Here is a 12,475-nt window from a genome sequence, read left to right as displayed (position 1 = left end):
CTGAGGTATACAAACAGAAGACCCAATTATGGCCAAGAAAGCCCTGCAATTAGACACTAACAATACTGCCCCATCCAGACATTCACCTAATGGCTGCTGGATAGATAAAAAAGGAAACAATAAGCACGTTATACCAGGAAACAGCTACTTGCCAACTTTCTAGTTCTTAAACTGATCAATACTTCCTATTTTCTCTATAACAGAATCTGATTTTGACAGTTACTTTAGTGATTTTTGCTAAGCAATTAGTATTTCTGGTCACTGGTAGACATTCTATCTACTACATAAAGTATTTTCTGTAGTCATCAAACTTCTCATAGAGTATTTTTTTATTAAGCCCCTCCTCTCCTTCAGCGTTGTTCTAATACCAGTATTTCATCATTGCTTCCTTTCTAATGCTGAACACAATTTCATTTTCTTGGATTTTTCTCCTGCCAAAATGATAATATTATGGAGGAATGGATATGTAAGGAAAAGACAGCTAAAGAACACTGCATGCGCCATTAAATGAAGAAGCAAAGTGAAACTTAAAATGATGATAGTATTATTTATATACACCATTATGTTTGTCGATTTCAAGTATCCATATTTCCTTTTAAGCATGATCACAACGAATCAATTTGGGGCTCCTGGCAGTTAGGAAATCTTATTCTAGTACCTGAAGAGGTTGGCTCAGACACAGCTCAAACTAGAGCAGATAGATGATCTAGATCAGACGTTTTCAACTCGTGCTGTTTTGAGAGCTGCCTAAGGGGCACGAAGGATGCCAAGTAGGTGGGGGTCTGGCTCCTCCATTCAAGTGTCAGTCAATCACAGCAGGTGTTTTACGCACTGGGCTTATACATAAAATTTAAAATGTATAGAGTTTTTCAACTTAAAAAAATAGTTAAAACTTCTGGTCTAAATGTTCTATCACTAATTAAGAGAACAAAAGAATTACTCACCAAACACTTCACCTATACAGGGATGAACTCAGAAAGGCTTTCTTCCAAATAATCAAAACCCTGAATAAGTGTTTTTTTCTGTCCAGCGACAGAGTCAACGATCACTTCTTTTCTCAATTACTTAAATCCAAAAAGTCAATGTTTCAGTGAGTTAGTAGTTTTAGTTTCATTCATTCATTTGTTCATACGCTGAACATTCACTGAACAACTTACTGCATTCTAAGACCCTGTTATCTCAAGTGTGGTCCTCAGACCAACAGCATTGATTAGCATCACCTGAATGCAGAATCTCAGGCCTCACCCAGGTCTACAGAACCAACATCTGCATTTAACAAGCCCCAGGTTGGCTCATTAGCACACTAAAGTTTCTAGGTAAACACTGAGAATATCACAATAAGACAAACATAATCCCTGCTTTCACAAAGCTTCTCCTCTAGTCAAATGTAATAACAAATAAGTAGATAATTATGCATAGTGCACTTTGGAAGAACACCGAAAGAGCTAACCCCTAACCTAAGTTTGAAGTCTGAGGAAGAAGTCCTGAAGAAAGTAGCACCTTCCCCTGATTCTTGACTGAACAGAAATGTCAGCCCCAGAAGGATGGTTATTCCAGGAAGAAAAAAACAGGGCATGAAGAGGAACTGAGATGTGAAAGTGACTCTTACATGAAATCCCAAATCATTTAGTGTACATGGGAAGAGACAAAGGGTAGGGTAAAAGCTGGCTATGAAGGACTTGGTTTATCATGCTGAAGAGCATAAGCTTTATCTTGGAGGAAATGGGGAATCAATAACTGATTTCAAGCAGGAGGGCAGTAACCTCATTTATGGTTTAGAAAGATCATTCTGGTGGTCATAGGGACAAGATCAGAAACAAGGGGAGACCAGTTAGAAGGCCACTGTAGTAATCCAAGTAAGACATTACTAAGCGTCTGAACTAAGTGGCAGCTGTAAATATGGCAAGAAAATAAATTCAGTAGATATGAACATTACAGAATCTACAAAAATTGGTAACTGATGACAGAAGAAAGATGAAGAGGTAGAAGGGAGACTGAATTAAAAAATTACTTCCCAAAATAGTTATGTTATAATCCTTCTGAAGGACAATTTGGAAATACTGACTTAAAATATTTTTTAACTTAATACTGTGAACCCTGAGAAAGAAAATACCTACTAAGAAGGGTGGCTGGTGGTTAATGGGGCTCAAAATTAAAAAAACAAGAGCCTACATAAGAGCCTCTCACGCAAACTGCACTTCAGGGATAAGCCTGCATTAAGCTGCCTACCTCCCACACTGAACTGCCTGCACTGTGTTCCTGCCATCTGAGCCAGACCTTATGAAGGGGTTCTTGGAACAGCATTTCAACCAATAGAACTGAGGCTTCCCCCATCCAATCACAGCTGCACAGCTATATCTTCATCAGCACCTTCACCAACCAGAGAGGCTCCATTCTGAACAATCAGGACAGTGCCTTTTGGACCAAAAATCCATGAGGACAAACCAGTCAGGGACCAGAAGTGGGAACTTCTGTCTGTGTTAAGTCAGCTCCTCTCTAGCTTGGAGAGCACACTGTCCCTTTCCACCAAAGGCTTAAGACTCTTTCCCTGGCTAGAGCTGAAACACTGAAGATGAAACACCAAAGATGTCTCTGCAGAGAAGAGTGGAGTGGACCAGACAGGAGCAGGTGCAGCAGAGCAGAAAAGAGCTATCTAGCCAGAGAGGCCTGGCCCCAAGGTGGCCTGGTCCCAGGGCCACCTCACAGGCGTGCTGCTTCATTACTGAGCTGTAACACTATGGAGCTGTTCCATGGTCACGCTGTCTCACAAATAAGCTGTCTGTACTGAATAAAGTTTCCTTCATCACCACATCCCAAATTGGAGATTGATTCCTCGTGGTGTTGAATTGACACGACAACCATCAGTCGACAATACCCCAACATGTTACTTTTGCAATCAGAAGGGGAAAATGTTCTTTATGTCCCTATCTTTTCATCTACTTATGGGAGTCTGTCCCGCAGTTATCTGCACTAAGATTTATATACCAAGATGTTTACCACAGTATTATTTATAACATAAAAAATAAAAACAATGTAAAGGTCTCATAATAAGAGACTGGGTAAATGTTGTATACACCCAATTCAAATAACAAGCAGAGAAAAATGTTTTCTAAGACTGTTGAATAACATAAAAATCTCATGAAATATTACTTGGAAATTATTTATATGAAGTATATCTGTATAAAAGTATATAAATGAACAAACATGATAGAACATATATCAACTACTGGCACTGGCCATCACTGAACTGTGTAATTATGAAGGACTTTTTCTTTTTTCCTATGCTTTATCTGATTATAAAACTAATACAACTTTTGAAGTTTTCATTTAGAAAAAAAAACAAAACAACCCTCTGGTTTGAACATCTGGGTGGAAGTGGTGTCAATTCCTGTAATGTAGAATTCAGTGGGGACTGCAGGTGAGATGAGCTTAACACTGAGCACACTGTGTCTGTAGCACACCCAGTGCAAGTGTTCAGGAGACAGACAAACACGAGTCTGGAGCTCAAGGGAAGACTTGGCCTGGAGACAGAATACAGGAATCAAAAGCACGTGATGCTGGTTGAAGCCAAAGTTCTGGGGGAAATCATTCAAGGTGAAGATACAGACTAAAAAGTAAAGAAGCTTTAGGGCTGAACACTGGGGAGTAATAAAATTTAAAAAGTGCACAAAGAAAGACAGCAAAAGTTCTGAGCAGAATACAGAATGGCTGGAAAGGCAGAGTTTAAAAAGCCAAGGAAGAGTAATGTTATAGATGTCAGTGGAGGAAAAGTTTCAGGTCGGAGGGAGTGGCCAACAGTGTCAAATGCTGCAGAGAGGTCAGACAGGATTAAGAGTGCCTACCTGATCTACAGCAAAAAGAACACTAAGGACTTTGGCAATGTTTCTGAAGAGAGGTGGGTAGAGAAGCCAGAATGCAGTGAGTCTCTAGGATATGAGAAAGGAGAGACGGTGACTGTACCTTACTCTTTCAGGACCTTGACTATAAAGGGAAGGTTAGAGAGTTGTTTTTCAAAATGGGAAAAAATTCAGTTGATTTATACGCCAAAGAGTTGAAAGAAAAACGCTGAAGATACACCAACATCTCTGCCCTAACAGCAACAGTTGCCTTCTACTCCACTGAGACCATCACAACTGTCGGCACCAAATTCCTCCACTTTCTGCCCAAGATATCAGAGGTTTGTTGTTCGCTGTCTGTCGTGATCTTTAGTGTGATTCCTCCTATCCCAGAGGAATGCCGGTCCTTACTCCTGCTCAACACAAAGCCAAACCCTTGGAGCCCATCCTCTCCCATCTCCAGAGGAACCTTGCTCCATCAGTTATCCTTTCTCTTTTCCTGTCTTCAGCTCCTCCCTCTGGACTAACTCTTTCCCCTTAACAGATACATAAGCTTAATGCTCTGCCATCTGGGGGGAAGGTGGGAGTAGAAATTAGAAATGGAAAAAGAACACACAGAAAACTGCTTGAGTATCCACTATTTCCCAAAACAAAAACTGCTTGAGTTTCCATTACTATTCCCACTATAGATGTAAAACCAGATTTCTTCCCTCTAGTGAGACAAACAAGTAAACCATTCATTTATTCACTCAACAAATATTTACTGGGTTCCCACTACGAGCCAGAGTTGGATATACACCCGTGAACAAAATTAACGCACACATACATACGTACATGCACAGAGAGATCATAATAGCTGCTTGAAAGAAAAAGAAAGCTGAACAGAGTAATGGGAGGTGCTATTTTAGTTAAGATAGGCAGAGGAGGCCTCTCTGAGGAACAGACATTTGTGCAGGAACTTCAGTAAAGGCACAGCAAGGACCAAGGCCCTGGAACAGAAGCATACTTGATGTGTTCAAGAAACAGCAAGAAAGTCGGTGTGGCTGAAGCAGAGTAGAGTAAGCTAGGGTACAGAGGTAAGGTCAGAGAGGATACCAAAGCCACGTTGTAGGAACTATGATTTCATCATAAGCCTTACAGGAAGACACTGAAGGGTTTTGACAGGAGTATAACAAGGCATGTTTTCAGTTTTCAAAGGCTCACTCATGTTGCAGAGTGAAGACTTGCAATTAAAATACAGGGTGATAAAGTACTATGATAAAGGGCAATTGGACAAACCAAAAGAGAAACACCTAACACTGCATATGATTTAAGACAGGCTTCTCAAAGGGAATGGTGCCTGAACAAGAGTCAGCAAGAAAGGGGTCTATACCAAGCAGTTGCACAGATGTTGAAAAGCCACTGGAGTTCTGAAAAGGTTCGATATTTCAATCCCCCAGCATCAGTCAAAAAAATATCTTATAAAAAAATATACCACTTATCCACAAAAAAAAAAAAAAAAAAAAGACACTGGGAATAAATCTAATAAAATATTTGCATGACCTTTATGAAGAAAATTATAAAACTCTATGGAAAGACATTAAAGGAAGCCTATTTAATTGAAGAGAGAAAACTAACTAATGGACAGAAAGCCCCAATATTTAAAATACGTATTCTCCTCATTAACCTATAAATGATATATTTCAAATCAAAATCCCAACAAGTACACCAAAAGACATGTACAAAAATGTCATAACATCATTATTCATAATTGTTCCAAACTAAAACCACCCTAATAGTCATCAAAAGTAAAAAGGACAAATTGCAGCATATTCATAAAATGGACTGATTATACAGCAGTGAAAATAAACTGCAGCCACACACAATTCAATACAAAGAATTTCAAAAACATCAAGGAATCCACCAACAAAATGCATACAGCATGATTCCATTTGTATAAAGTTTAGAAACAAGCAAAATTAACCTATGGCATTAAAAATCAGGATGGTAGTTTCCTTCAGGCAGGAAGAGGGAGTACTGATTGGGAAGAAACAAAAGGGGTGGTTGTGGGGTGCTCGTGATGTTTTATTTCTCCACTAAGTAGTAATTACACACAAGTACATTCACTCTGTGATAAGTCAACCACCAGGACATTTACAATTTATGTTATTCTGTATTAAAGTTCTACTTCAATAAAATGGAAGTATACTGGTGTCTGCAGTGCTTCCAAAAAAAAGATGGACTGATGGACAGATGGGGGGATGGAGGATAGACAGCTTTATTATAAAGCAAGTAGTATAAAAGTTAATGGTAGAACTAAGAAGTGGACATAAAAGTGTTCGTTGTAAAAGTTTTTCTACTTTATCATATGCTTGAAATTTTTCAATAGTAAAATGTTAAAAAGAAATTCCAATGTTTTTTTTGTTTGTTTGTTTTGTTTTTTTGGCAGAACCTCACAAGCTGACTCAAAAATTATGGAAAATTAAAAGGGCGAGAAAAACCAAAACAATTTTGAAGAAGAAAAAGGCAAGGAGAGACCCAGCCTAAAAGATAAAAAGGCTAATTATTAAGCAATAATACCTAAGAAGATGTAGTACAACACAGAGATGAGTAGAGACCAGTGAAACAAGACAGCCTAAAAACTACACACAGAGAAACAGTAAGGCTGGCATTAAAGATCAGTAGGGAAAAACAGGATTCATAGATTAGACAAAATATAGACGATATTTAATAACAGGGAAAATAAATACTGAACAATAAACAGATGTTGCAGAATATATACAATACAGTTCTCTCTCAATATATAATTTATATGCGTTTAAAAATAAGAAACGATATTATATACTGTTTAGGAATATATTCATATGTTAAAAAAAAAAAACACTTTGCAATGCAATACCAAACTCAGGGCACTAGTTACCTCTGGGGATGGGTGGAGATCCATGGCGAGGACATGAGACCAGTGGTATTTGAGTGCAGAGCCGTATTTGCTCTATTACTCTTTATACCTTTTTTGAAATCTTAAATATTTTATAACAAATTATAAATTTTTTTAAATTAACAAAAGTTTGAGGTAAGTGTGCATGGTTTATAAATAGTACTAAAAACAGTTAACAGGCTGTAGCAAAGACTAGGAATGGAGGAATGGTAAGAGAAGAAGCTAAAAGAAAGGTATCATTCATTTCCTGCGAAGCCTTGTAAAACATGTCCAGAAATTTATTTTGCTTTTGTTTATATCCCATTGGGCGGTCAGTGAAAAGTATTAAGCTAGAGAGTTTTAGATTTCTCTGACAAAGTGTAGAATAAGGTAAATTATCTAATGACAGAGGCTTTTTACCATTTAATCCCTAATCTTAGCAGTTTATAATACATTGATGCTCAATAAATATTGGCTGAATGAGTGAATACATGGAAGGGGTTGAGAAGGAGAAGCAAAGAAGTAGGAAGACAAATTAGAAAGCAATTATAACCCGGGCAGGAAATGTTGGGTTTATAATGATCACCTGAACTTACTATTTCTCTATTTTAGAAGAAATAGTAAGATTATCTACTCACCATTCTTCCGCTCACTAAGTGGAGGCAAATTGGGATTTCTGCCAGGATGGAGGCCTAACGTCAGCTCGGGCTGCAAGGACAGCTCCTGCAGCTCATTGGCAACAGCTTCGCTCTGGGGGCTGGGGGCCGCAGACAAGGACACCAGCACTGGTTCGTCATCGTTCTCGCCAGCCCCTCCTCCGTCCAGCCCATTAACAGCAATGACGGAAGGGGGCAGACACACAACACTGGAGAAATCCACTTTGGCTTTCGTGATGGCAACCTGGAAATGGAAGGAGAAACAAAAAGTTTAGATATCACTGTGGAGAGACTATTCCACTGAGTATATGCTGAATACTAATATTATATATTATATTACTGGCAAGCTACCGTTATTCTTAAAAACTTTCCTAAGCAAAGCTGCATCATTATTAAATTAATATTTACTATGCTTAGAGCACATGAGACTGCAACTACATCACTCAGGAGGACAACATACAATTCAAATAAAAGCTGTGTACACACACATACGATGGGATAAAAGGAAATAGTGGCCAAGGAGAAATGGCTATGAGATCAATGTTACCTTCCTACTACTAAGGGAAAATATCTTGAGAAATAACACTTAAGCATCATATTGTACCAACACAATCTGAGGAAGAAAATTTCTTTAAGAAAACAATTCCCAAGTCATTAGATTCCATAAAGAAATATAAATAAAGAGATGTCTGGTCTATGGCTATGCTACCCTGAACATGCCCGATCTCGTCTGATCTCGGAATCTTAAGCAGGGTTGGGCCTGGTTAGTTCTTGGATAGGAGACCACCTTGGAATACCAGGTGCTGTAGGCATTTAAAAAAAAAAAAAAAAAAAAAAAAAGAGATGTCTGTTTGATGATGGTTATTAGCAAAAATATTTTAACCTTCATGAATATTTAATCATAGTACCCAGGAATAGGATATTAAAAACAAAACACCTTGCCAACATGAGGACGGGATCTTCGAAAATGACAAAGACTACATACAATATGAAAGTCTTTTCAATAACATGGGAATTAACGGGTAAGTGAATTAGGAATATATTCATTCACCAAATCCTATGCAGTTATTAATAACTTTTATAATGCATTTAAAATGTGGAAAATGTTTCTCTAAAGTTAAATTTAAGAAAGATGTAAATGCATACTCGTATATAAAAAGATTATACAGAGAGAAAAAAAGACTATAAGTATACCAAAATACAAAAAAGGTTGATTATGAAAAATGCTTCTCTTTTTACTTTCTTTAGTTTCCAATTTTTCTCTAAAATACTTATATGCTTTTATATTGCTTTTGTAATGAAATGTATGTTGCTTTTATAATGAAAAGCTATAGTTCTTAATCTAGAAAGGAGATCGGTAGACTTCAGTGAGGACTTTAGTTTGCTTCAGATGAAGAAACCACCAAAATATTGGGAAGCCATGAAATGAAGAAAGACATTGGAAACTAAAGACCACCGCATTTTACCTTCATGCAAGGCTATGGTGTACTCAAACCTGAGTGTAGTTCTGACTGATTTACCTCATAAAATATAAAACAAATTGGAAAAGAGGCAGATCAGAGCAATTACGATGGGGGGTGGGGGGGGATGACATTAAAAAGAATAAAGATATTAAGAAGGACTCTGCTCGAAAATGGCTGGAAGAAGACTTGAGTGAGGCAAGATCAAAAGAAAATAATATTAGGAACCCAATTATTTTAAGAGGCAGTATGGGCAAACATTGGGAAAAGGATTTTTCAGGGTTTGAACAATTTTAGGAATTTGAAAACAACAAATGTCTACTAAGAAAATCCGGAATCTAACCTTCAAAATTTTTTCCTATCTTGCCTATGACTTATCATCATTTAAGCCATGTCTGTGTGGGTACTGGGAAAAAACAATTGTTATACATGATCAATCCATCTGGCTCAGTATTATTTGCCATTAACTGAAAAAGCACGTTGCTTTCCTAACAGCAGCCTTTTCAGACTAAAAAGATTCAATTTTATGATATTCAAGGATCCTTTGAGGGCTAAACTCTTGAAGACGCTAGTTCTCAATACCCTGATACATATGTGCACACACACATGCCCAAGGATGATGGCCTAAGGTGTGTGTTTAAAAAACAAAAATTTAGGCAGGTGAAAATGGTTTTTGAAGGACATTTTAAAATCTCAGCTTCTGGAATAAACATGTGTAGTAAAAATGTGCACTCCTGTATAAATTCTGGTAAGAATTAGTTGATGCTTCTTGGTTTTGCTTTAGGAAACTCATTCTTTCAATAAATAATTTTTGACCTATAAAAAAATAATAAAATAAAAATAAAAAATAAAATTAAAAAAGTCTTAAGTTGTAGGAGGAGGATAGCATCAAAACTTTAGTCCTAAAACCTAAGAAAAATTACTTCACATACAGTAATAGGTTTTCAATAAACTGCTATTAATATACAGTGCACTATTATTCAGCCATAAAAAGGAGAAAATCCTGCCATTTGCGGCTACATATGAACCTTGAAGTCATTATGCTAAGTGAAATGAGTCTGTAAGAGAAAGACAAATACTGTATTAGCTCACTTATATTTGGAATCTAAAAACAAAAATAAAACAAACAAAAACAAACAAAAAAACACATTCATAAAAAAAAGAGATCAGATTTGTGGTCAACAGAGGTGGGGGTGGGTAGGGAGTAGGAAAACTGGATGAAGGTGATCGGCCAAAAGGTACAAGCTTCCAGTTCTAAGACCTGGGATGTAATGTACAGCATGGTGACTATAGTTAACACTACTGTATATTTGAAAGTTATTAAGAAAGTAAATCCCAAGAGTTCTCATCGTAAGAAAAAAAGGGTTTTTTTTCTTTTTTTGGTATCTGTATGAGATGATGGATATTAACTAAACTTGCTGTGGTAACCATTTCAATATATGTATGTCAAGTCATAATGCTGTACTCCTTTAACTTATGCACTGCTATATGTCAATTATATCTCAATAAATCTGGAGGAAAACGGTTATTAAATCATGGGCTACATGAGTTCATTCTTCTCATTAGAAAACAGAAATTTAACTGAGATGGTAACAACTGTGTACACAGTAGAGAGACCCTGCAAATAGCATGTGCACATTAACTGGCACTTGATAAATACTTGTCTGAACAAAGACAGAATCAGCTAAAAGATACCTAAAGATGATCTGGACCCAAGACAGACACATCTTAAGGAAAATCTGAATGATAATAAGGAAGACTGCATGAAAGATATAGAAATACTTAGAATAATGTTTGGAAGTCAAGGAAAGGAACCAGCAAACCTCATTTCATTTAAGTACTCTAGTTAAACTGTTGAGCTAGAATCATAGTTTCACATAAAAAGTTCTTAATAGCAAAACCCCATTATTTCAGATTTAACTGACATCTGTGGTACTATTACTTAGCCTGAGATTAAGTAAAATTTTATGCTACTTGGGAGAAGGGGAAGAGAATAAAAGAGCACCAGCAATTTTACAGTCTTAACCAGATTAGGAGAAAATGCCTCATAATTCATTCTCTACGTAATTACAAAAGAGTCTAACACACTTAATGTTAATATGTAAATGAATATTTCTCACTTCAAATGATTTTTTTTCCCCATTAAAAATGGCCCGGCAATAGTGTTTACTGGGTACAGTTTCAGTTTTGCAAGATTTAAAAGTTCTAGAGATCTGCTGTACAACAGCATGAATGTACTTAAACTACTGAGCTGTATACTTTAAAATGGCTGAGATGGTAAGTTTAATGTTGTACATTTTTCTACCACAATAATTTAAAACTGATCTGGCAAGATCTCTCCTTAAAAAAATAATTTACTAAGCTAACTCATTATTCGCCAAGCTTAAAAAAATAAATTATCTATTCTTTAAAATATTCTTTAATTTACTGTTCACTAATTTGGAACATATCTTCCTCCTCCTTGAATTATTATTGTTGCTGAGATTCAGAGATATGACATTCACATGTTACTGCTCCCAAAGAGACAATAAAGATCCACCACATGATGACCATGATTTTTCTAATGCAGCATGAAGTTGAACTGCAAGAGTCTGTAATCCTGGCATGCGCTTAACACATATAACCAGTACTTCTGGAAAATGATTTTTTAAAAAAGGAACTGCAAAAAATGGCCCTCAAAAGAAAGTCAACTCAAGCCTAGTGCTGGCGTGAAGAGATAATGAAAAAGCCTGAAAGTGATATTTCTTAGAACACATATGTTTTTAATAGGTTAAAGAAAGGAATATCAAATTCTGTAGTGACGTGGAACATGACTGAGTCTGCCACTTCCTGGAATGAAAGACGAAGCAATGTGAAAAACCGTTTTAGTGAGTACTCCGTTCAGAATTTATTTTAATAGCTTAGTAACAAATTGAGTTCTACATTTATAGGATCATTAAGGGCGTGAAAAAGTCACTTAAAATTTTTATGCACATACTTTACCACATATTTTTATTGGGTAAATTATATACTATAGTGGCATTTGTTAATTTAGAGATTTCAAAAGTTTCAGGATATATTCTTTAAAATGCTAAAATTAAACTGTATTACAATAAAATCCTTCCCAATAAAATTGGGGAGGGGTTAGATGAAATTAGAGTGGCAAAATGTTGATAACTGTTGAAGCTGAGTATCGGGCGCATCCAGATTCATTACACTATTATTTTCTTACATTTGTGTTTGTTTGATAATATTTTATATTTTTTTAAAAAAATAAGATTCTTCCATAGAATGGAGTGAAGACTTAGTGAGACATAAAGCAAGGTTTCCTTTATCTTCACCTTAGAAAATAAGCCTAACAGAAGTCAACCACAAGCACTGACAAAAAAGTGAATATTTGGCATAAAATAATACAATGTATTTCTCTAGCAAACACACTACTTTTGACTCATTTTTAAATAACCCACAGGAGAAAGTTCTGGTAAACTATGACAATCTGGAGACAATATCCAAAAATGCTGAGGTGTAGCCATCATGGATTAAGTATCCTCTATCAATTCTTGAATACTCCTAAAATTGTACTATAAAACTTGCATGTAAAAAAAAACTAAGAGTAATATTTATCTCAGATTACATGTAACATATTAT

General features: G+C 36.3%; 1 protein-coding gene and 1 pseudogene across 12 annotated transcripts in view; one reads left to right on the top strand and one right to left on the bottom strand.

Moving 5' to 3' along the window:
* The window catches only part of MRTFA (myocardin related transcription factor A), a 170,927-nt gene that overhangs the window by 100,872 nt on the left and 57,580 nt on the right, over positions 1 to 12,475 (bottom strand). For 10 of the 12 annotated variants that reach the window (XM_039863383.1, XM_039863381.1, XM_039863385.1 and 7 more), the window contains one exon: positions 7,371 to 7,632. Coding sequence is in view for 5 of the 12 variants with exons in the window: in XM_039863375.1 (XP_039719309.1) it covers positions 7,371 to 7,632 (262 nt within the window). In the remaining 7 variants the exon portion in view is untranslated. Of the gene's footprint in view, positions 1 to 7,370; positions 7,637 to 9,771; positions 9,893 to 12,475 lie in introns of those variants that run through there. The other 2 variants (XM_039863382.1, XM_039863384.1) reach the window with 2 other exon arrangements.
* LOC120603087 (uncharacterized) lies at positions 8,081 to 8,200 on the top strand (annotated as a pseudogene).

The sequence above is a fragment of the Pteropus medius genome, unplaced genomic scaffold (assembly GCF_902729225.1).
Source record: "Pteropus medius unplaced genomic scaffold, Ma_sr-lr_union100, whole genome shotgun sequence".
NCBI classification, from domain to species: domain Eukaryota; kingdom Metazoa; phylum Chordata; class Mammalia; order Chiroptera; family Pteropodidae; genus Pteropus; species Pteropus medius.
This window is presented reverse-complemented; position numbering and strand designations above follow the sequence as displayed.